This window comes from Cetorhinus maximus, chromosome 8, assembly GCF_964194155.1.
Source record: "Cetorhinus maximus chromosome 8, sCetMax3.hap1.1, whole genome shotgun sequence".
In the NCBI taxonomy this organism is placed as follows: domain Eukaryota; kingdom Metazoa; phylum Chordata; class Chondrichthyes; order Lamniformes; family Cetorhinidae; genus Cetorhinus; species Cetorhinus maximus.
Window position 1 is genome coordinate 61,616,193 of NC_135886.1, and position 24,665 is coordinate 61,640,857.

General features: G+C 43.7%; 1 protein-coding gene across 1 annotated transcript in view; it reads right to left on the reverse strand.

The window, feature by feature from the left end:
* The window catches only part of LOC144683663 (glycine receptor subunit alpha-4-like), a 145,311-nt gene that overhangs the window by 7,085 nt on the left and 113,561 nt on the right, over positions 1-24,665 (reverse strand). Inside the window, exons 6-10 of the mRNA XM_078546916.1 lie at positions 15,199-15,422; positions 12,188-12,270; positions 11,585-11,722; positions 8,037-8,251; positions 1,908-2,057 (exon numbers count right to left, since the gene is read on the reverse strand). Coding sequence (XP_078403042.1) covers positions 1,908-2,057; positions 8,037-8,251; positions 11,585-11,722; positions 12,188-12,270; positions 15,199-15,422 — 810 coding nt within the window. The remainder of the gene's footprint in view (positions 1-1,907; positions 2,058-8,036; positions 8,252-11,584; positions 11,723-12,187; positions 12,271-15,198; positions 15,423-24,665) is intronic.

Here is a 24,665-nt window from a genome sequence, read left to right on the forward strand (position 1 = left end):
TTCATAATTTTCCATGAAGTTGAATTCACCCCCCCACACACTAACCTGCTGCTTTGTTTCCCATTAGTCATACTTCTTGGAGTTTTACCCTTCCCTCCCCCCACACTTTCTAATTTAAAGTCCTGTTGACCACCCTATATACCCTGTTCGTGAGAACATTGGTCCCAGATCGGTTCAGGTGGAGACCGTCCCAATGGTACAGATCCCTCCTGTTCCAATACTGATGCCAGTGCCCCACGAAATGGAACCCCTCTTTCCCGCACCACTCCTTTAGCCACGTGTTTACTTCCCTTATTCTCGTGTCCCTATGCCAATTTGCACGTGGCTCGGGTAGTAATCCGGAGATTATAACCCTTGAGGACCTGTTCTTTAATTTAGTTCCTAGTTCCTGATTATCCCCAAACAGGTCCTCTTTCCTAGTCTTACCTATGTTATTTGTCCCGACGTGGATCACAACAACCGGATCCTCCCCCTCCCTCTCCAATATCCTTTCAAGCCGGTCAGAGATGTCCCTCACCCTGGCACCGGGCAGGCAACATAGTATGCGGGACTCTCGATCCTGCTTACAAAGGAAGCTATCAATTCCCCTAATTATAGAATCCCCTACAACTACCACTTGTCTTTTTGCTCCCCCCTCTTGAATGGCCTCCTGTGCCACGGTGCCGTGGTCAGCTGGCTCATCCTCCCTACAGCCCTGTTCCTCATCCACACAGGGAACAAGTACTTCGTACCTGTTGGACAAGGTCAAGAGCTGAGGCTCCTCTGTTCCTGAACACAGGATCCGTCTACCTGCCTCACTTGCAGTCACACCCTGCTTACCCTGACCACTGACCGGACTTGAGGTACTTAATCTACCGGGTGCGACCGCCTCCTGATACAAAGTGTATCAAAGGATGTGGGAATGGCAGAGATCGATGGGGGGTTTTGAAGTTGGGGAGAGAGGGGGGGAAAGGAAAATGGATTGGAAGCTGCAAAGGGCAGCTGACTTATAATGGAGTAGGAGGCTTGGGAACTAGGTAAGTCAATTCGACTTACCCTACATATTGCATAGAATTACAGACTATCTACAGCACAGAAACATTTGCCCAAGTGTCTACGGTGGAATTTATGCTTCACAAGAGCCTGCCCCCATCCCATTTCATCAGCACCCAATCAACATATCCGTCTATCCCTTTGTTCTGACACTGTCCATATTGCAAGAACTCTCTGGTAAAGTTTCTCCTGAATTCTTTATTAGATTTATCAGTGGCTATTCTATATTTAGAGCTCCCAGTTTCGATTGTCCCCACAAAAGAAACCATTTTTCTATGTCTACCCTATAAAAACCTTTAATACTTGAAAGGCTTTGGTCAGGTCACCTCTCAGCCTTCTCCTTTCTGTAGTAAAGAGCCTCAAGTGTTCAATCTTTCCTGATAATTATAACGTTGCAGTTCTAGTAGCATGTTTGCGAATCATTTTGGCACCTTCTCCAGTGCCTCTATATCCTTATTGTCAAATGGAGACCAGAACTGAGCTCAGTATTCTAAATGTGGTCTAACCTAGGTTCTATATAAATTCAATGTAACTTCTCCGCTTTTCACTTCTATTCCTTTAAATATTAACACTAGGACTTTATTTGTATTTTTATGGTCTTTTAGTGATTTGTGTGTCTGGATTCCAATATCACTTTTCTCCACTAACTCATCTAGGACTTTGTTATCTTAGCAGCATATGACTTCAGTATTCTTCCAACAAAAGGCACCCCTTCACCAATTTACCAATTAAGCACCCATTCTGCAAGTTTATTAATATCTTAAACAAATAGGCATTACAAAAGGTTAAATAGGGCTGCAAAGTTCAAACAGTTAAGATGTAGAACCAACAAGACAAACTCGAGCAACCACTCGGATTGCACGCTTCCAACTTACAATCTGTTGCCGCTTCTGTTTCTTTCGAAGCCGCATGAATTCCTTGTGCTGTCGGGACACGAAGTTGACTGCTGCATATTCAAGTAGCGCAGCAAAGACATACAGAAGGCAGACAGCCATCCAAATATCGATAGCTTTAACATAGGAGACCTGTCAGAACAAAGGTCACCATTACATGCAGCTCATGATGGTTTACAGAGTTTTATGCCCAGTACAAGCATTTAAAAATTGTTGAAGCTATTTCTTTAAAGCCGCATCTTTAACGGCTGTAGAAGGCGGCAGCCAGGGGTCACTAGACTTCTCTTGTGGATTGAAACTACTGTCTCCAGAGTGATTAAAAGAGTACATTTTTAAAATTCATTAGATGTGGGTATGTCCAGCATTTATTGCCCATCACTAATTACCCTTGTTTAGAGTCAACCATATTGCTGTGGGTCTGGAGTCACATGTAAGCCAGACCAGGTAGGGACAGCAGATTTCCTTCCCTAAAGGGCACAAGTGAACCAGATAGGTTTTTACAACAATCATTTCATGGTTGTCATCAGTCTTTTAATTCCAGATTTTTATTGAATTCAAATTTCATCTGCTGTGGTGAGATTTGAACCCAGGTCCCTAGAGAATTATCCTGGAATAACTAATCCAATGATAATGGCACCATGCCACCATCTCGCACGATTTTACAATTGATCAGGTAGGGCACGCATCCACCCAGGATGTAAAATTCAGCCCTGGCTAAACCACTCGGAGGGTAAGAAAACACATATATCCAAATACAAACATATTGATCACAGGTAAGAAAAAGGAAATGCATAAAATATATCCATGGCAACAGAAAGCACTGAACAGACAATATACAGAAAGGAAACAGGAGGTGTTGCATGCAGTAGGATTTAGGGTGATTTCTGACTCAGTGGCTGGAATTTTCCGGTGGGTTCCGGGCCAGCGAGCCATTGAAATCTCTGTTCACATCAGCAGGACTGGCAGATCCCACTGGCGTGAAGGCTGAAAAATTCCGGCCAGTATTTCATCACAATGTGATTTTTTTTGTTTGTCCTGTAGGATATTTTCCAAAATTAAGGAATTGACTCTTTCCAGTTTACAATCCCATCATCAAGCACCTCATGTCCCTCTGCCTCAGAATGATCACTCTGTGTATTAGGTAAGAGAGTGAGGCTGACTTTTGACCATAGGGTGCATCACACCTGAGTTCACCCAGTCTTCACATACCTGCAACTTGCAGCATTGGTGGCAACATGGAGCAGAAACGTTGGCTAATTTTCTTCCTTCTTAACCCTAAGCATCATGTCCAATCAGGAAATCTGATTGAGGTATTGAGACTGAAATCAGCACAAGAGTAGTGTCCATTGCGTCGTCTTCCTGGCTCTAATGGCCAGTCACCACACTCAACAGCAGATGTCACCACTGGGGAGGGGAGAGGATGAGTATTGATATAATTGGGCTCTGGGCATGCCTGCTGCATCCCAGAGATTGAGAATCCATGTACACATATGAAGAGATCTTTCCATCACACTTCAGGTAATGTTACCAATGGCAGCACAACTCTCTGACCAAATTCACCAGGGCAATCAATAGAGGCTTTATTTAAGGAAATGCAAACCCAGGATCTGACGCCACTTCAGCAGCTTGCCTCAAGGAGTTGTACAGAAAGCAGTACTCGCAATTCATTATAAAATAATGTCCAAGTTCCCATATTTTTTCAAATTGAGAGAGTGGGCACCATCTCTGTGACATATGAGGAAATTAAATTCACTTCAATTAACTTTCTCCTAACCAGACTGAACACAATCCCAAACTGGAACAGAAAATAACATCTCACAGCACAGAGGGAACTGAAGGAAGCTTGTCAAGGATTGAGGAACATTAGCAGGTGTGGGAGGTGATGAGGAATGGCATAAATCAGGGAAAAGGGAACTCAGTGATTCAAAGCTGGTAAAGCTACAACACAGGGATTATAAACATGCTAAACAGTGGAAGCAGTATGTCATCGACTGAGCTAAGTGATCCCACAACCAGTGGATCAGATCAAAACTCTATAGTTTTGCCACGTCCAGTCGTGAATGGTGGTGGACAATTAAACAAATAACTGGAGGAGGACGCTCCCATGAATATGCCCATCTTCAATGATTGTGGCCCAGGACATCAGTGCAAAAGACAAGGATGATGCATTTGCAGCCATTTGTAACCATGAGTGCTGAGAGCATGATTCATCTTGGCCTCCTTCTGAGGTCCCTGTTATGAAAGTATAATAATTTTCATAATATTATTTTCTGATTTATTGTAAAGTAGGTTCATGGGTGTGAGTATAGATGGTGCTGTCTTTGTGATTTAATTACATTTGGAGTCAGGTAGACTGCAATCTTGAAATTATCAAAAGAGGTTAGGTGTAAAAAATTATTTGAAATGCTAATGAGTAAACATGGATGAGGTCTTAGCATATAAGGTGTGAAGGAAGTTTGCATTTTTAGATAAGTGAAGGAGTTGTTTGGATTTCAAAGGGATGTTAAGACATTTACAACTAGACAAATAAGCAAGACCAAGCAGTGTGTTTATTTTTCCCCATATTACTGACAATATTCGCAACATGAAAGTTTTTATATTATGGGAACAGTACATTTCCAAATACATATGGAACAATGGAATTTACAGATTAAAGAAAGAGAAATATACATAAAGGGGAATGGAAGGCTATGCTGGGGTGCCATGTAAGATCTAACAGGTGTGTGTGAAACAGCCTTTGGGAAGCATCCAGCCATTTGTGCATAAGTCTGCTGTGTCCAGTAATTAAAATTGGGGAAAAGCCTTTGGGAATTCCACTGTCAAGTGGGTACTGTAGTAACTTGCTGGCTTGCTTTTTAAATTTAAAATCTATTTTGGATTGTAGCCTTAAAGGGGGTGTGTAATTGGGAGTCAGGTTAATTAGGAACTTTAGGATTTATTATAGTATTAAGTAATCATAATCTTATATATGTGCTTGAAATCCTTTCTTTTGTTATTTAAATATTTTAATTTAATTTTAAAAATCTCTAAAGGTCTTAGTTGACTCATTACTTCTAAATTCAGTACACACATCTTCTCATAATAAATACAAATTGCAAAACCATTGTGATAGCATGGCCAAATTTCCCTTGTGGATTTGGTCCGCCTGGCACACATCATCTGCCATGTCATAACAGTCCCAAACATCACTTTAGACATGTTGACTCATTCCATGTGACATCAAGAAATGGCTGAAGGCACTGGATACACCAATGGCTACAGGTCCTGATCCCATTCCGGCAGTAGTGCTGAAGGTTTGTGCTTCAGAACTTGCTGCGCCCCTAGCCAAACTCTTCCAGTACAGCTATAACATTGGCATCTACCCAGCTATGTGGAAGGTTGCTCAGGTAGGTCCTGTCCACAAAAAGGACAAATCCAATTCCGTCAATTTCTGCCTCATCAGTTGTTACAAGAATGTGCTTTTTGAAGAGTCAATTTCTAAATTTTCTTTTTCTGACTGGGTTAAAAAAAAAACTGGGGTCTTCTAGAAACAATGATAAATCTGCTCAGACTGCTACACTACACGCAATCGCACGTTCCACCAGATAGGATGAGAAACAGACATTTGTCCCCCTGGGGAGCACAAAGGCCTCAATCCCCTGTTGATTCACACCATCCTTAGACTTTTCAAATGTTTCTGAGATGGGACATCAAAATACAATTACCTGTTTTGAAACAATAACTAAAGTAGAGATGAACTAATAGAATTTGTCTGGAATATACAGCCAGAAAGGTGCTTTAAGGATCCCTTATCTAGCAGGAGAGGGAACAAAAGACAATGCTGTACTGAACAAAGGCTGATTGAAGCTGTGTGCCTCTCTGTGTCTCTCTCTCAGAAGTTCTGTGCCCATTTGCAAAGAAACCAACTGCGACTGTGATTTTTTTGGAAATAAATATGAAATTCTGCTCGTGCGACTACACCCAGGAGGACAGCTGAATGAAATGGCCACCACATGGGACCACCACATCGAGACCAGCCAAGGAACAGCTAACCCTATACTCCTCCATTTTATTTTTCGTTAACTGTAAAAGTCCTATACGTCTATCCTCTTACTTTGTCATCTGTACTTGTGTGTGTGTATGTGTGTGTGTGTAATGTATGGTGGTAGCAATTAACCTATTTTTTTTTTAGTTCCGCAAATTGTTTCAATAAACTTGTCTTGTTCTTTGTCTAAATAAAGAAAACCTCTCTGACCAATTCTTTACAACCTAAAAGTGTAAATAGTGGGACTCTTACAGAATTGGCAAAACATAGCCTCTCCAAATTCACAAAAAAACTCTGTTATGGTCAGACCTGGAGTGGGAGAATTGGGGAGTCATTTCACCCCTCCTCATGTGGGTGTAACACTGTCTACCCTCAATTATCAGTAAAGTGACAGAAGGTGTGTTATCAAGCAGCACTTTGTAGTCCCCTGCTTAATGATCCTCAGTTTGAGTTCCACCAGGACCACCAGGCACCGTACCTCATTAAAGCTTTGGGCCAAACATGGACACGGTGCTGAATTCAAGAGTTGAGGTGAGAGTGACTGCCCTTGGCATTAATGCAGCATTTGGCCAAGTGGGGAACCAGAAGGCAATGGGAGTTAGGAGAAAACTGTCCACTGACTGGAATCACACCCAACACAAAGATAGATGATTGTGGTTGTTGGAAGTCAATCATCTGCACCCCAGGACATCAAGGCAGGAGCTCCTCAGGGTGGTGTCCTCGGCCCAACCATCTTTAGCTGCTTCATCAATGACCTTCCCTCCATCATAAGGCCAGAAATTGGGATGTTCATTGATCATTGCACAATGCTCAGCACCATCTTCAGATGCTGAAATAGTCTGTGCCTGCATGCAGCAAGAATGGACAACATTCAGGCTTGCTCTGATAAGTGGCAAATAATATTCACACCACAAGTACCAGGCAAAGACTATCTCCTACAAGTGAGAATCTAACTATCTCCTTGAGATTATTATGGATCAATCCCCTACATCCTTGGGGTTACCATTGAACAGAAACTGAACTTGACTAGCCATGTAAATACTGTGGCTACAAGAGCAGGTTACAGGCTGGTTAATCCTATGGAGAGTAGCTCACCTCGTACTCCCCGAAATCTGTCCACCATCTACAAGGCACAAGTCAGAAGTGTGATGGAATACTCTCCACTTGCCTGGATGAGTGCAGCTCCCACAACACTCAAGAAGCTTGACACCATCCAGGTCAAAACAGCCCGCTGATTAGCACCCCATCCACGAACATTCACTCCCTCCACCACCGACGCACAGTAGCAGCAGTGTGTACCATCTACAAGTTGCACTGCAGGAGTTCACCAAAGCTCCTTAGACAGCGCCTTCCAAATCCACAGCCACTACCGCCTAGAGGGACAGGGCAGCAGATAGATGGGAACACCACCACCTGGAAGTTCCCCTCCAAGTCACTCACCATCCTGACTTGGAAATATATCGCCGGTCATTCATTGTCGCTGGGTCAAAATCCTGTAACTCTCTCCCTAACAGCACTGTGGGTGTACCTACACCACATGGACTGCAGCGGTTCAAGAAGGCAGCTCACCACCACCTTCTGAAGGGCAATTAGGGGTGGGCAATGATGCTGGCCCAGCCAGCGACACCCACAAGAATGATTCACATGAAAGAATAAGAAAAACCTAAAACCCAGAATGAAAGAATATCATTTTTGGTGATGATTCCCAATGAAGCCTTGCTATAGTTGGTCTTTGAAATTCCTTCTGCTTTCCCTTTATAGAAAAGGAAGTTGGCAAAAGTATCCTAATGACTTCTTTCACAGCAATTTGTCCCTTGCTCTGCTGATATTGCATTGTGAACAGTTAAAATGAAAGGCTTAATATTCATGCCTAAAAAAAAAAATAAACTTGTATTTCTATAGCATCTTTCATGACCTCAGGTGCCCTATAACCAATGTAGTGCTTTTAAAGTGTACACACTGTTGTAATATAGGAAATGCTCCAACCAGTTTGTGCACAGTAAGATCTGACAGCAGCAAAGTGCTAAATGATAAAACAAGCTGGTGTTTTCCACCAGTGGGATATCGTTGCTTGATTTTGTACTGACCTTTGGGAGTGAGGCCCTGGAGCCTGAGCTCTGTGTCGTCATGGTGAGGACTGTGGTGATCCCAAGGCCGACCCGTGCTGGTGCAGCATCCATGTTGATCCAAAAGGAGACCCAGGACAGGATGACGATGAGGAGACTGGGGATGTACATCTGGATGAGATAATAGCCCATCTGCCTCTCCAAGTGGAACTTGACCTGAATGCAGGTGAACGTGCCTACATTACACAAAGAAACACCATTCAACAATGTTACAACGTAGCTCACATCAACACACCTCATAATCAATGAGGCCACATACTGAACCATCTACTGCCCAGTCCATACACTCACTATTTAAACACGGATTGAATCATAAGGAACTGTTGGTTCCTGGTCTGGATAGACCTGGCTGACCACAGAAGAGGCAGTAGGTATACAAAAACAAAATACTGCAGATACTGGAAATCCACAGTGAAAACAGAAAATGCTGGAAATACTCAGCTGGTCATGAAGCAACTGTGGAGAGAAACAGAGTCAATGTTTAACCTTTCCTCAGAACTTGGACAAACAGTGGGACATATCTGCTGATGCCAACAAGCAGTGAATGTTCAGTTGTTTGCTGCTATTGCAGGCTGGGATCCAGTGAAAGCCCTGACCCACAGATATGCACAGTAATTGCCTGGGAAGTTTGAACTTTTGATGGGCAGATTTGTGCTGTCCGGGCCTCTCTGAAAACGTCGCCATTTAGGCATTTCGTGCGATACTTACCTGGGTATTTACCCCAGTATTGGCCCGTTGTTAATTTCCATTGTAGGTCAGTGATTAACAGCAGAGTCCACCACCAACCAACTCCCCCACCACCAACCTCCCCAACACCACCCACACCCCCCCACATGCTGTGAAGGGATGCAGCTATAAATAAGGGGTGATTAACAGCAGTGATTTACTTATGAAGTCGGGATTAAAAATTAAAAGCAGAGTCCAATAGCTGGACAAAGGTTCAAGTTTATAAACATGCCTGGGCATAATTGTGTGCTCAAGAACACCAACATCCTGTGGCATATCCTCTGACACAGTCCTGAGAAAACAGGGACTGGCTTCTACATCACCTCAGTAATAAATTGGTAAACTGTAAGATACTGTCTGGAAAAAAAATAATTCTCATAATATTATTGGAATTTATTGTAAAATAAAGTAATAGTGGGATGTGTCTATGTGCCTATGTGTCTGTGTATGTGTGTGTGAGAACTAATTGAATTAGAGGCAGATAGTCTGGGTGCTTTGATGTAAGAAGAAAAGTTAGGTTTGAAAAAAGAATCACTGCAACACAGAAGGGGGCCATTTGGCCCATCGAGTCCATGTCAGCTTTCTGTAGAGCAATCCAGTCAGTCCCATTCCCAAAAGAGGAAATCCAACATTATAATGATGCAGAAGGGACACGCTCCTTTTGACTTGCTGCTGCAGTGCATTGTTGAGGCAGTGTAGACGTGGATATCTCTCTCTTCCAGATGGTAATCATGGCTCCATGCAGCACTCTCACCTCTTTCAACATGCTTCATCAGCACTTTGGAATGGCCTGGGTTCATGAAAGGTGCAAAATAAATGCAATTACTTTCTTCCTTATTTATAACCCGCACTGTACCTGACCTGGAAGAGATTGACCTTGACACTTAGGGCCCAAATTTGAATGAAAAGTTCAGCAAGATGGAGCACCAGGAGTGGAGCATTGCTGGACAGGACTGTGACTCTGAGTGAGGACTCGAGGAGCAGCCATTCCAGCAGGGAGTAGCACCTGTGAATTCAGGTCCACAATCCATGATTTTCCTTCTATTACAATGGGGAGGTGGTGGTGTAGTGGTATTGTCACTAGATGAGTAATCCAGAGACCCAGTGGCAATCCTCTGGGGACCTGGGTTCAAACCCTGTCCATGATAGAATTGAATTCAATAAAAATTAGGCATTAAAAGTCTGATAATGACCATGAAATGATTGTTGTTAAAAACCCTTATGTTCCCAATGCCCTTTAGGGAAGGAAATCTACTGTCCTTACCTGGTCTGGCCTATGTGTCACTCTATACCCACACCAATGTGGTTGACTCTTAAATGCTGGCAAGGGATGGCCAATAATAGCCACATCCCAAAAACAAATAAATGTTTAAAAAAATGGATGGTGACTGGCATGAGAACATTTCCTGTTCTATCTGTGAGTAACACTGGAGCTCTGTATTGTTGGATCTGCTCATATGCATTATGGGTCTAATTCTTTCTCTTGCATTCCCATCCAATGGCCTCCACTCCAGGGGTGGGATTTTCCACATCCGATCGCCACCGTGATCTTCCGGTCCCGCCGCAAGTCAACGGGCTTCTGGCTGGGGTGGTGGGGCTGGAAAATCTCGGCCCAGGACTTAGCCTGACTGAATTGTCCATTCACGTGTACCATTCCCAGCTCCAATGTCATCTTAATACTTTGGCTTCCTCTCCTCTGAATTAGTGCTGCAGAATCATCTGTGTTCTGATAAGAATATTACATTGTCAGTGGAATCAAGATGCTAGATGTTTCTATAAATTGTTGGACCGCACTCCCAGGCAGCAGGGGTGAAAAATTACCCCCAGTTGCTATTGGGTGGTGGAAGTGGGGTTAAGGAAAAAGGGATTAAAGACATCTGGGAATAGCATGGGTAAACATAATTCTGAGGAACAGAGGTCAAACCCTGACACAAACTGAGTTGGGCCAAATGGCCTGCTTCCATCCTGTGACATTCCTCTTTCCATTTTGAATTGTGAGGAGGTGGTGGTGTAGTGGCATTGTCACTGGACTAGTAATCCTCAAGCCCAGGCTAATGCTTTGGCAACATGGGTTCAAATCCCACCACAGCAGCTGGTGAAATTTAAAATCAATTAATAAATCTGACAATCATGACAACTAGCACTGATCGATGTAAAAGCCCATTGTTCACTAATGCCCCTTTAGGGAAGGGAATCTGCTGTCCTTACCTGGTCTGTCCTACATGTGACTGACTCTTCACTGCCCTTGGAAATGGCTGAGCAAGCCACTCAGTTCAAGGGCAATTAAGGATGGGCAACAAATGTTGGCTATGTCAGTGACACCAAAAGAATAAATAAAAGCAATGAACTTAAAAAAGATAGTAGCCAGCTCAGAGAGACTGAATCTCCTTGTACCTGGTGACAATTGGAGGGTTAATATCACAGTATCAAGCTGCTCCTGATGTCTCAGCATTACTTATTGCTATGAAATAATGGGTAGGATGAGGAGAGGAATGAAGCAGATCTTTATTTCCCCTAATTAGCCATGGGTTTTTATCTAAATTTCTCACCTCTGCCAGGAGATCACATTGTCTTGGTGGGGTGGGAAGTGTTTATATTGTGATTCACAAGGCATTGCAGTCATGTGGGACAAGCTGGATGGAGCAAAAGTCTTTGTTCCTGTCCATCACTGACCCCGTGTAAAATGGGGACCACTTTTTCAAAGTGTGCTCTGGCATCTGCCTAGCTCTGAAGATGGCAATTCTCTGTAATGAATGACAGTTTAAGTGTCATGATCCTCTCACCTGTATTGTAGTACTTGGTGCAGTATCCCAGGTCTTTCTCATCATTCAGGATAAATTGTGGAAGTGTTAAACCCTCCGCTACCTGGACCGACTCTGTCTCCAGCCACTCGAATATTAAATCATTCATCGTGTAACCAACTAGAGAGAGAGAGGCCGAGCAACAGCGAGAAAGAGGGAGAGAGATGATTAAAGTGTTAGGCACAACTATCCTGTAGAAATACGACAAAGTGAGTGCAGAGAGGCTTAAGGGGAGGTGTTGTATATTTTATATCTCGGACCTATGCAGAGATGACAGCAGTCTATAAATGTGCAGGAACTTTATTTACAGAGTTTTATAAAATGCTTTAAAGTGTCCACACCATCCTCCCAGCTCAGCTTCAAATAGTTTTTGTGGTGTCCATTTACTTTGTTCTGAATCAGCACCCAGGCTTTACCAATCAGGCACAGTGAGAATGGATCAGTTACCAGACTCACATAATCAAACACAGAACAAATGAACGAATAAACACGATAGGAGGGCCCCAGTGGCCAGTACAATGAGGACCGAAAGTCAGCGTTCACGCAGAGATATATCCTAGGCTTTCAGGAACCCTGAGTACTCACAGCTTTCTAGCTGCATGGCACATGTCTGAACATCCATGGGGAAATTCTTCAGGTCCATGGGGCACGAAAGGATTAACGTGAGCCTGCGGGCAACAGAAAACACGTGATGTTGTCAAATGGTTTGGGTTGTTTTTAATTTATCATCACAGGTGACGCCTCAATCGGTTCAGAAGTAAGAGTTCAACAAACAAGAATCTGAGCAACATCGGTGTCAGGGGTCAAGGGTCAGGTGACAGGATGACAAGTTGCCTCAAGTCTCTGAAAAAAATTTGTGAGGATACAAGAACATGTTTAAAATAACTTGTGTTCTATGCAATAGAAAGAACTCCCCTGATCTTCCTCGAAGTAGTGCCAAGAGATATTTTATATCCACAGAGAGAAAGATGTGGCCTTGGTTTAATTTCCCATCCAAAAGACAGCAGCTTCAACAGTGCGGCACTTCCTCAGTACTAAACCTCAAACAGTGTGGCACTCCCTCAGTACTGAACCTCAAACAGTGCAGCACTCCCTCAGTACTGAACCTCAAACAGTGCAGCATTCCCTCAGTACTGACCCTCCAACAGTATGGCAGTCCCTCAGTACTGACCATCTGACAGTACAGCACTGCCTCAGTACTGACCCTCTGTCATTGCAAAACTGCCTCAGTACTGACCCCCTGACAGTGAAGTGCTCCCTCAGTACTGACTTTCTGACGGTGTAGCACTCCCACAGTACTGACCCTTCGACAGTATGGCAGTCCCTCAGTACTGAGCCTCCGACAGTGCAACATTCCCTCAGCACTGATCCTCCAACAGTGCAGCACTCCCTCACTACTAACTTCCTGACAGTGCAGCACTCCCTCAATACTGACCCTCCGACACTGCAGTGCTCCCTCAGTACTGACCTTCTTACAGTGCAGCACTCCCTCAGTACTGACCATCTGACAGTACAGCACTGCCTCAGTACTGACCCTTCAACAGTGCAGCACTCCCTCAGTACTGACCCTCCTGACAGTGCAGCATTCCCTCAGTACTGACCCTCTGACTGTGCAGCATTAGTACTAATGCTCCGACTCAGCACCAGTCATCTCTCTCTAATGAGAGAGATGCCTATGGTCCCCTGGGACTACGGCAACATTCATTCATATTGAGTGCAAACTGGCAACCGATGAGAGGTTTATATGTTAACATGTTAACTAGGCACTTGTGAAAGGAGGAAGAGCAGATTGTACACTGTGGCACTCAAGTTGTAAGTAAAAGAAACCATGTTGCATTGATAAACTACAGCCAAAATAGAGAAATAGATTGGTATTTGCTGATTGATATCAGAGGGTGAGTACTCTGTGTTATTAATGCGTAGCGGCTTTGAGTTACTTGTAGTTTAAACATCACATTAATATCTCTGCCCTGTGCACACTGTTAGATATTAATGTCCCACTGCAGGGAAAAGATGCACAGCCCTTTAAATCATGTAGCTATAATTATTAAAAGAGGCAATGTCAGCCCTCGGCATTCTAGAATGAGAGGCCATAGTTTTAGGCTAAGGGGTGGTGGATTTAAGTCAGAGATGAGGAGGAATTACTTTTCTCAAAGGGTCGTGAGTCTGTGGAATTTACTACCTCAGGGTGCCGTGGATGCCGGGACGCTAAATAAATTTAAGGAGGAGATACAGATTTTTAATTAGTAATGGGTTGAAAGGTTATGGGGAGAGGGTGGGAAATTGGAGTTGAGGCCGAAATGAGATCAGCCATGATCGTATTGAATGGTGGGGCAGGCTCGAGGGCTGAATTGCCTACTCCTGCTCCTAGTTCTTATGTTCTTATGTTCTAATCCAGATCTTTATGGAATAATTTTCCTGCAACTTCACAGTGTAGAAAGCTTAATTTACAAAAAAGTGAGACTTGCATTTATATTTTAGCATCTCCCAGGAACATTGCAGCATGTTTCACACATTATGTTTTACACCCTTTAGTTAGATGATTATAACAGCTATTACTAACACAGCAAAATCATGAATGGGCCAGTGCCCTAAGGGAAGATGATCAGTCAAGGCACCAGGAGGACAGCATTGCCTTATACTGCAAATAGTAACAAGGGATTTCTAGTGATCACTTCGGAGCTAGGGCGTCAGTTTAATATCACATCTGGAGGACAGCACCTCTGGCAGTGCAGCAGCCACTTGGGATGGCATGGGAAGCTCCTTCAACACTTTCCCATCAAACACCCCTAGGGCAGGCACAACACAGGGTTAGATACAGAGTAAAGCTCCCTCTACACTGTCCCCATCAAACACTCCCAGGGCAGGTACAGCACGGAGTTAGATACAGAGTAAAGCTCCCCCTACACTGTTACAACATCACTGTATTTGTTCTTCCTCTTGAGTTCTCTGCCTGAAGGCAGGTCTGACCACAGCACCACAATCCATATTGGTCCCATATCCACCCCAGCCAACAGGGATCAAACCCTGTGCTCGGCAGCAATCTGATCCTCATTGGCAGTCCAGCCAACTGAACCAATCAGGTCCCCAAGGAGTCTGAGTTGCTGTGGAAATGGACATTTTTACATGCATGTTGTAGTCTAGAACTATTGATAATGATGATAGAGGCTCCAATTTTTTTCCATCACAGGGATGGCTGACCAGGGATATCTCCTGCTCTTACTGCTTGCCATTGGCGTGTGTTGGAAAGATTTACAGGTTGATACTCAACTTGTTTGGCCACCTTACGAATGCACCTTCCATGGCCATCAGGTCCCAGAGCAGAACTTGAACCCGGGGCTTCTGACTCAGAGGCAGGGACGCTACCCGTTGCACCACAAGACCTCCTCTTCTCCTTATTTAATCTATGAAACTTTTCCTGATTTTGAGAAACAGTATTAAATTACCCTCCAGCCTTCCCAGTCCTCCAGAGTCTCCACACTAATGCTCTATTTACTGATTGTTGTTGATATCAGCTCATTATTCAGTGAGGCCTAACACTTCTGTGAGGCCTGCTGGTAGTTCCAGGTCAGTTCTACCCAGGTGCCACCCCTCACCTGATGCTGTACAACACATTCCCATTTTTAAAGATCCGCAACAGTTTGTTGTCCGTTGTCACCTCATGGAAATTCGCTCCTTTCTCATTGGCAAAAAACAGGTCAGGCTTCCAGATGGAATCCAACATGGAGGGATCGAGGTCGAGGGATTCATCCGGGTATTCACTGTAAGCCAGCCGAGGGTCGTTCCACTGTTGCCGTAAGAAGACGTTGAGTCTGTAATCCTTTGGGAAATAACAGGCTGTTATACCAAGCTGATTCTAATGGGTAGATGGTATAAACTGCCAACAAGTCTTTATTACATAATATTTAGTTTAAAAACAGGCCATCCTGCCCAAAATCCTGTGCTGGTCTTTATGCTCCACATGAGCCTCCTCCCACCTGGCCTTACTGACTCTATCAGCACAACCTTCTATTCCTTTCTCCCTTGTGTTTATCCAGCTTCCCCTTAAATTAAGTAAGAACAGAAAACTTTGGAAAAACTCAGCAGGTCTGGCAGCCTTCGTGGAGAGAGAAGCAGAGTTAACGTTAATTCTGAAGAGGAGTCATACGGCCTCAAAATGTTAACTCTGTTTCTCTCTCCACAAATGCTGCCAGACCTGCTGAGTTTTTCCAGCATTTTTTGTTTTTATTTCAGATTAACAGCATCCGCAGTATTTTGCTGTTATTCCCTTAAATGGATCTATTCACCTCGACCCTCTCCCCATGGTAATGAGTTCCACATTCTAACCACTCTGGGTAAAAAATTCTCTCATTAATTCCTTATTGGATTTATGCGTGACTATTTATTATTTATGACCCCTAGTTCTGGTCTCTAACCCAAGGGGACACAAAACCATCTGTGTCTGCCCTACCAAAGCCCTCATATCTGGTCTCCTCTCAGCCTTCTCTTTTCTCAAGGGAAGAGCTCCAGCCAGTTCCTCTATTGGTGAACACAGGGCTTTTAACTCACTCCACATATAAAAGAAACTGGAATGGACACAGTCACCTTCCTCCACTCCTCCGGATTACTGCTGCCCAAGAGCACCACCCTCAGTGAACTCCCCACCACCCTACTGCCCAACCCCTCCACCACTTACCTTCTTCGGGCAGCTCTGCCCTGGTTTCTCTGCCATATATGGAGGCTTGTTTCACATCCCACAGCTCACCTGGGCAAAGTAAATGAGGCACAAGGCTCACAAGCACTGAGGCTAGGTCCCCTTTATCTGCACGCCATTGTAATGGAAAGGTGCGCAGCAGAGCAAGGGTTAATGTGGGACTGGAGAATATGGGGTATGCTCTTGGTATGATGCATAGAGTCACATGGTTATAGATGGAGAGAACACTCTGGAACCAGCCTGCATGGAGGTAACAGCACCATGCATGACAGTATCCTGGGAACTGTAATTTTCTTTTTATCCATTCATGGGATGGGGGCATCGCTGGCTTGGTCAGCATTGATTGCCCATCCCTAATTGCCCTTGAGAACTGAATGGCTTGCTAGGCCATTCACAGGGCATTTAAGAGTCAACCACATTGCTGTGGGTCTGGAGTCACATGTAGGCCAGGCCAGGTAAGGATGGCAGACCCATGCAACCACAGAAGGTGCAACACCTGCCCCTTTACCTCCTCCCTCCTCACCATCCAAGGGCTCAAACACTCCTTTCAGGTGAAGCAGTGCTTCACTTGCACCTCCTTCAATTTAGTCTACTACATTCGCTGCTTCCAATGCGGTCTCCTCTACATTGGAGAGACCAAGCGCAGACTGGGTGACTGCTTTGCGGAACACCTTTGGTCTGTCTGCAAGCATGACCCAGACCTTCCTGTCACTTGTCATTTCAACACACCATCCTGCTCTCATGCCCACATGTCCGTCCTTGGCCTGTTGCAATGTTCCAGTGAAGCTCAATGCAAACTGGAGGAACAGCACCTCATCTTCCGACTTAGGCACCTTACAGCTTCCGGACTTAATATTCAATTCAACAACTTCAGACCATGAACTCTCTCCTCCATCCTCACCCCTTTTTTTAATTCCTTTTTTCAAAATTCATTTTTATTTCTTTATCCACTTAATTTAAATTTATTTTAATTTTAATTTTAATTTTTATTCATTCATTCATCGTTTTATCCCTCTTTTTTACACCCCCATTTTATCCTATTTTCGATCCATTTTCTCCCCCCCCACCGCCCCCTCTCCTCCACCTCCACAAGGGCCATCTGCTACTTGTTCATGTTGTTCTTTTTAGAGTCCTTATCCATGTTCTGCTGTTATCACATTCTGCTTTCTTACTTTGCCGCTATTAGCACCTTTTTTTAGCCCTTACCACTACCATTAACACTCTCGTTATCCTTTTGTTCATGACATCTTTGTCAATCTCTCCTTAGACCCCACCTATCACTGGCCCTCTATTCAGCTTCATCTGCTCCACCCACCCCTCCCCCCACTTAAACAATATAAATTTCATCACATTTCTACTTCTCTTTAGCTCTGAAGAAGGGTCATACAAATTTGCAATGTTAATTCTGTTTCTCCCTCCACAGGTGTGTCAGACCCGCTGAGTTTTTCCAGCATTTTCTGTTTTGTTTCAGATTTCCAGCATCTACAGTAATTTGCTTTTATATAAGGATGGCAAAGTTCCTTCCCTAAAGGGAGGACATTAGTGAACCAGATGGGTTTTTACGACAATCGGCAATGGTTTCATGGTCATCATTAGACTTTTAATTCCAGTTTTTAAAAAAAATTGAATTCAAATTTCACCATCTACCATGGTGGAAATTCAAATCCTGGTCCCCAGAGCATTACCCTGGGTCTCTGGATTACTAATCGAGTGAAAACACCACTACACCACCACCTTCCCCTAGTTAAAGGTTAACAATAAAGGGTTCATGTTTAAATATAGAAGTCTCAAGATCATATGGTTGAGACACCATCATATTACAACATGGTTGGCAGCAGTGGGAGCTCCTAAAATGTATCACATCAAAGGTAGTAGCATAATCCGACATGTTGATAATGGTGATATGAAAGGTGGCAACTAAATGCATGAACCCAGAACAGCATCCCAAGGTATGAAAAACTACAAGCAACTGAAGCCTAACTAGAGATGTGAACCTAAGAAGAACACTTGAAGAAAAAGTTGAAGAAGCTTCACTACAGACTTGGAAGTGAGGAATCCATCAGAGCGATTGGAAGTCCATTACAGAAAATTGCAAGGACCTGAGTGACACAGTTCATGAGATGGTGAGCAAAAATACAAAAAAAAGTAGCTGTACTTACAGTTTAGAATAGGTGTTGGTTGCAAGGGCTCAGCATCCAGAAGGCAGCTAAAAGAGAGCTGCAAGTAAATACAAAGGTTTAGAAAAAAACAAACCCGTAAAAGTTGGCTGGCAGAGTCAAAAGTTTAAGAAGAAAAACTGCAGAGTAAAGAAGAATCTGCTGGAAAAGAGAGAAGGTTACCTGAAAAAAACACAAAGGGCGGGCAGTGCGGAGGAGAAAAGCGCTGTTGCTTTAAGTTAGAAAAAAAGGCCCCAAATCAGATCACAAGCTTGCCAAAACCCCAAAGAAGAGGGCCTGGAGAAAAAAAAAGAATCAAGCAGAAAAGAAATGCAGCTATATTAAAGTGCTGTGGCTTTAAAAGTTTTTTAAAAAAGGCCCAGATCGGAGTACGTGCCTGCCGAGTCTCCAAAAACATGGGACATTCAAACAAAAATGGACTGAGGGTTTTAAAAAATAAAGAGCTGCTGACTGGTTTTTTGAACAAGATAAAAGTTTTACAAGTGCAGAAAGCTTACCAAACAACGAAGCAGTCACGATTGCTGGGGAGCCCGCCGAGACCTGAACAACGTGGGGAAATCACAGCACAGAAAGCCAACAGCTGCTGACAGTCTCTGAAAAAAAAAAGAAGCTACTGCACTCACAGCCTTAAAGAAGCAATACAATTTAAAGCTGTAATCACAAGAAAAGAAAGCAACCATGGACAGAAAATTGTAAGAGATGCCACAGAAAGGGCACATCTGCTGAGGGCAATAAGAGACCCCAGAGAGAGGGAACTCCCAATCAAGGGCTAAGGGCAACAAAATACTCCATGGAGAGGACAACAAGAGACCCCAGAGGGAGGGCAACAAGAGACCCCAATGGGAGGGCAACAAGAGACCCCAGAGGGAGGGCAACAAGAGACCCCAGAGGGAGGGCAATTCCACCGAAGGCAACAAGAAACCCCAGAGATACAGAAACAAATAGCCCCAGAGCGAAGGACACAGGTAGCTCTGCAGAGTAAGCAGGTGGCTAAGCATGAAGTAAAGCTAGCTGAGGTAACTCAAAAGCAGCAACACATGCAAAAAGTAAATGAAGCTGTTCTCCAGGAAAATGTTTACATCAGAGCTGAACTGGAAAATTTGAAGCTCAAGATTCAAGCTGAATATATACCTTTGAAAATGCATGCTAAACTGGTCTTCAATGGACCAAGCTGTTTGAGGTCTGAACAAACAAATTTCAGAGATGGCACAAGGGTACCAGGAGGAGATAATGATCCTCAATTCCTCAGTCGGCAAATCAAAGCAGGGGTTAGTAAAACTCAACCAGATGTACAGCTGGGCGAAACAGCAGGCAGAAAAGTCACACAAATAAGTTATGATCCTGAAAGACTCCTTGAAGAATCAATATGTAGCCATGGAAAGCTATGAGGAGCTAGAGAGGATATTGAATATAACTTCAGAAAAAGTTGCATTGGAATTATCAGTAGCAACAAAATAATGCACTGAAGCTGAGTGAATTGTTAAGAGATCAACTTCAAATGTCTGCACTAAGTGCTTGAAGTTTGAGCAGCTTCAGCTCAGAGTTTATGAGCTGCAGTCTGAACTACAGACATTGCGACACATCAGGGAGGGGGAAAGTTACCTGGATCCTTTGTACCAGGAGGCAGTCACACCTCTTAGGACAGGGTCTTCTGATTTGGTCGGTGGTCAGGGACAAGAGAGTGTGACTGTGAGTGAGGCAGGCAAGGGAACTCAGAGGGCAGGACCGCAGGAATGTGAGTCTCTGCAATTATCCAACAGGTTTGAGGTTCTCTCAGCTTGTTTGGATGAGAATGGGGGCTGCAGGGTGGATGAGCAAACTGACCATGACACTGTGGTACAGGAAGCCATTCAAGCTGGGGGACGGAAAGGGAATGTAGTGGTAGTAGGGGACATTATAGTGAGGGGGATTAACACTGTTCTCTGCAGCAAAGAGCGTGAACCCAGACAGCTGTGTTGCCTGCCCAGTGCCAGGGTTTGGGATATCTGCTCAGAGCTGGAGAGGAACTTGCAGTGGGAGGGGGAGGACCCAGTCATTGTGGTCCATGTAGGTACTAATGACACAGGCAGGACAAAGAAGGGGGTTCTGCATAGTCAGTATGCGGACCTAGGCACCAAATTAAGAAGCAGAACCTCAAAGGTCATAACCTCTGGATTATTACCTGAGCCACGTGCAAATTGGCAAAGGACAAATCAGATTAGAGAGATGAATATGTGGCTCAAAGCCCAGTGTGGGAGAAGTGGGTTCCGGTTTGTGCGGCACTGACACCAGTATTGGGGAAAGTGGGATCTGTACCACTGGGATGGTCTACACCTGAACCATGCTGGGACTGGTGTTCTTGCGAGCTGCATAACTATGGAAGTGGAGAGGGCTTTAAACTAAATAATAGGGGCAAGGGATCAAATTTGGACAGATGTGGCAAACCAAAGAGTAGACACGAGGCAAAAGAGAACGGTATTAATATGGGAAATGAAAAACAGATCATGACAAGAGGGGATAGAGACTACAAATCTAACAGTAAATCAACAGATGAAACTAGAGGTTATAAAAATAATAAAAGCATAAAACTAAAGGCTCTGTATCTGAATGCACATAGCAATCGAAACAAAACAGATATGAACTGAGAGCACACAAAAATAAATAATTATGATTTGATAGCCATTAAGGAGACATGGCTGCAGGAGGACATGGATTAGGACATGAATATTGAAGGTGCAGGATATTTATGAGGGACAGGAAGTGAGGAAAAGGTGGTGGGGTGGCTCTGTTAATTAATGATGGTATTAGCGCATTAGAGAGGGATGACCTAAGTTCAGGAAACCAGGATGTCGAAACAGTTTGGGTAGAGATGAGAAATGGTCATGTCAAGAAGTCACTTGTGGGAGTTGTGTATAGGCCCCTAACAGTAACCACATGGTAGGGTGGACCATAAAGGAAGAAATAAAGGGAGCTTATCAGAAAGGCACGGTGAATATCAGAGGAGATTTTAATTTACATATAAACTGGAAAAGGCAGATGGGCAAAGGTAGCCTAAACGAGGAGTACATTGAATGTTTTCAGGATACTTTCTTGGAACAGCACATTCTGGGGCCAACCAGACAGCAGGCTATACTAGACCTGGTATTGTGCAATGAAATCGGAGTAATTAATGATCTTATAGTGAAGGCACCCCGAGGTAGCAGCAACCATAATATGATTGAATTTTACATTCAGTTTGAGGGAGAGAGGAGTGGGTCCTAAGTTTTTGAACATAAATAAGGGCAACTATGAGGGCATGAAAGCTGAGGTGGAAAAAGTGAATTGACAAATTAGGTTAAAGGATAAGTCAATAGAGATACGGTGGCTAATATTTAAGGGGATATTTCAGAATGCACAGAATAGATACATTCCAACGAGTAAGAAAAAATCCAAGGGACAGACATGCCATCCGTCGTTAACTAGAAAGGTTAAATATAGTATCAAACTTAAAGAAAAAATATAATTATGCAAAGACAGGTGGAAGGCCAGGAAATTGGACAGAATATAAGGACAGTAAAGAATGGCTAAAAGATTAATAAGGAGGGAAAATTAGAGTATGAAAGAAAGCTATCCAGAAATATAAAAACAGATAGTAAGTGTTTATAAATATTTAAAAAAGAAGAGTTAACAAAGTGAGGGCTGGACCTATAGAAAGTGAGTCTGGAGAATTGATAATGGAAAACAAGGAGATGGCAGATGAATTGATCAGGTATTTTGCATCAGTTTTCACTACACAGGATACAAGTAACATCACAGAAGCAGCTATAAACCAGGAAATGGAAGTGGGGGAGAAAGGCAGGAAAATTACAATCACCAGAGAAGTGGTACCGAGTAAATTGTTGGAGCTGTGGGCTGGCAAGAGCCCGGGTCCTGATGGACTTCATCTCGGGTCCTAAAAGTGGCAAGTGAGATAGTTGATGCACTGGTTTTAATTTTCCTAAACTCCCTAGATTCGGGGAAGGTCCCATTATATTGGAAGATAGAAAACGTAACTCCATTATTCAAAAAGGGAGGGAGACAGAAGGCAGGAAACTACAAGCCAGTTAGCTTAACATCTGTCATAGGGAAAATGTTAGAAGCTATTATTAAAGAAGCTATAGCAGGGCACTAGGATAAGCTCAAAATCACCGGGCAGAGTCAACATGGTTTTGTGAAAGGGAAATCGTGTTTATCCAACTTATTGGAGTTCTTTGAGGAAGTAACATGTGCTGTGGATAAAGGGGAACTGGTGGATGTACAGTACTTAGATTTCCAGAAGGCATTTGATAAAGTGCCAAATCAAAGATTATTGCAGAAAATGAAAGTTCATGGTATAGGGGGTAACATATGGGCATGGATAGAAGATTGGCTGGCTAACAGGAAGCAGAGAGTAGGCATAAATGGGTCTTTTTCAGGTTGGCAAGATGTAATTAGTGGAGTGCCACAGGGATCAATTCTGGGGCCTCAACTGTTTACAGTTTATATAAATGACTTGGATGAAGAGATGGTTGCCAAAGTTGTTGATGACAAAAAGCTAGGTAGGAAAGTAAGTTGCGAAGAAGACATAAGGAGGCTACACACACACATAGATAGGTGAGTGGGCAAAGATCTGATAGATGGAGTTTAATGTGGAAAAATGTGAAATTGTCCATTTTGGCGGGAAGAATAAAAGAGAAGCTTGTTATCTAAATGGTGAGAGATTGCAGAGCTCTTAGTTGCTGAGGGATCTGGGTAGCCTAGTGCATGAATCACCAAAGGCTAGTATGTAAGTACAGCAAGTAATTAGGAAAGCTAATAGAATGTTATCATTTATTGCGAGGGGAATTGAATACAGTAGGGAGGATATGCTTCAGTTGTACAGGGCATTGGTAAGACCATGTTTGGAGTACAATGTACAGTATTGGTTATCTTATTTAAGGAAGGATGTAAATGTGTTGGAAGCAGTTCAGAGAAGGTTTCCCAGACTAACACCTGGAATGGGTGGGTTGTCTTATGAGGAAAGGTTAGACAGGCTGGGTTTGTATCCGCTGGAATTTAGAAGAGTAAGAGGCGACTTGATTGAGACATATAAGATCCTGAGGGTCTTGAGGGTGGATGTGGAGAGGGTGTTTCTTCTTGTGGGAGAATCTAGAACCAGGGGTCACTATTTAAAAATAAGGGGTCACTCATTTAAAACAGAGATGAGGTGAATTTTTTTCACTCAGAGGGTCGTGAGTCTTTGGAACTCTCTTCCTGAAAGGTGGTGGAAGCAGGGTCTTTGAATATTTTTAAGGTAGAGGTGGACAGATTCTTGGTAAGCAAGGGGATGATAGCTTATCAGTGGTATGCAGGATGCAGATTTGAGGTTATTATCAGGTCAGCCATGATCTTATTGAATGGTAGAGCAGGCTCAAGAGGCCGAATGGCTTCCTCCTGTTCCTTGTTCTTATATTCATATGTACACTACAACTATCCCAGTCTATATTCTGGTAATTAAAGTCCCTCATTATAAACTACTCTATTAGGTTTGCACCTCTCTGTAATTTCCCCACAGATTGGTTCCTCTACATCCTTCCTTTTAGTTGGCGGCCTATAGATGACACCGAGCAATGTAATTGCACCTTTTTGTTCCTTAGCTCTAGCCAAATTGATTCTGTCCTTGAACCCTCTGGGACATCTTTCTCCAGCGCTGTAATTCTCTCCTTAACCAATATAGCCACCCTCCTTCTTTTCTTCCTGTCCTATATATCCTGAACACGTTGTACCCAGGAATATTTAACGTCCAGTCCTGCCCTTCTTTGAGCTGTTCACCTTCACCCAGAAGAATATCTTGCAGCTGTTTGGTGACATCCTTTACCCTGGCACCAGGGAGGCAACATGGAGTTAGGCGCAAGGTCACTGAAATGTCTCTCTGTTCCAGTAGCTAACAAATCCCCTATCACTATTGCCCTTTCTTTCTTCTTTCCACCCCCCCCCCCCCCCCCCGCCACCCCCCACCTCCCCCCCCACCTCCTGTACAGCCGAGCCACTTCTTGTGCCACAAACTTGGCTCTGACTGCACTCCTTTGAGGAAACAATGCCCTCACCAGTATCCAAAGCAGAAAAATGATTAGCGAGAAGGACTCCAGTGGACTCCTGCACTACCTGCCTGGTTCTCTTGGGCTGCCAGGTGGTCACCCATTCCCTTTCTGCCTCCATGCTCCTTACCTGCAGTGTG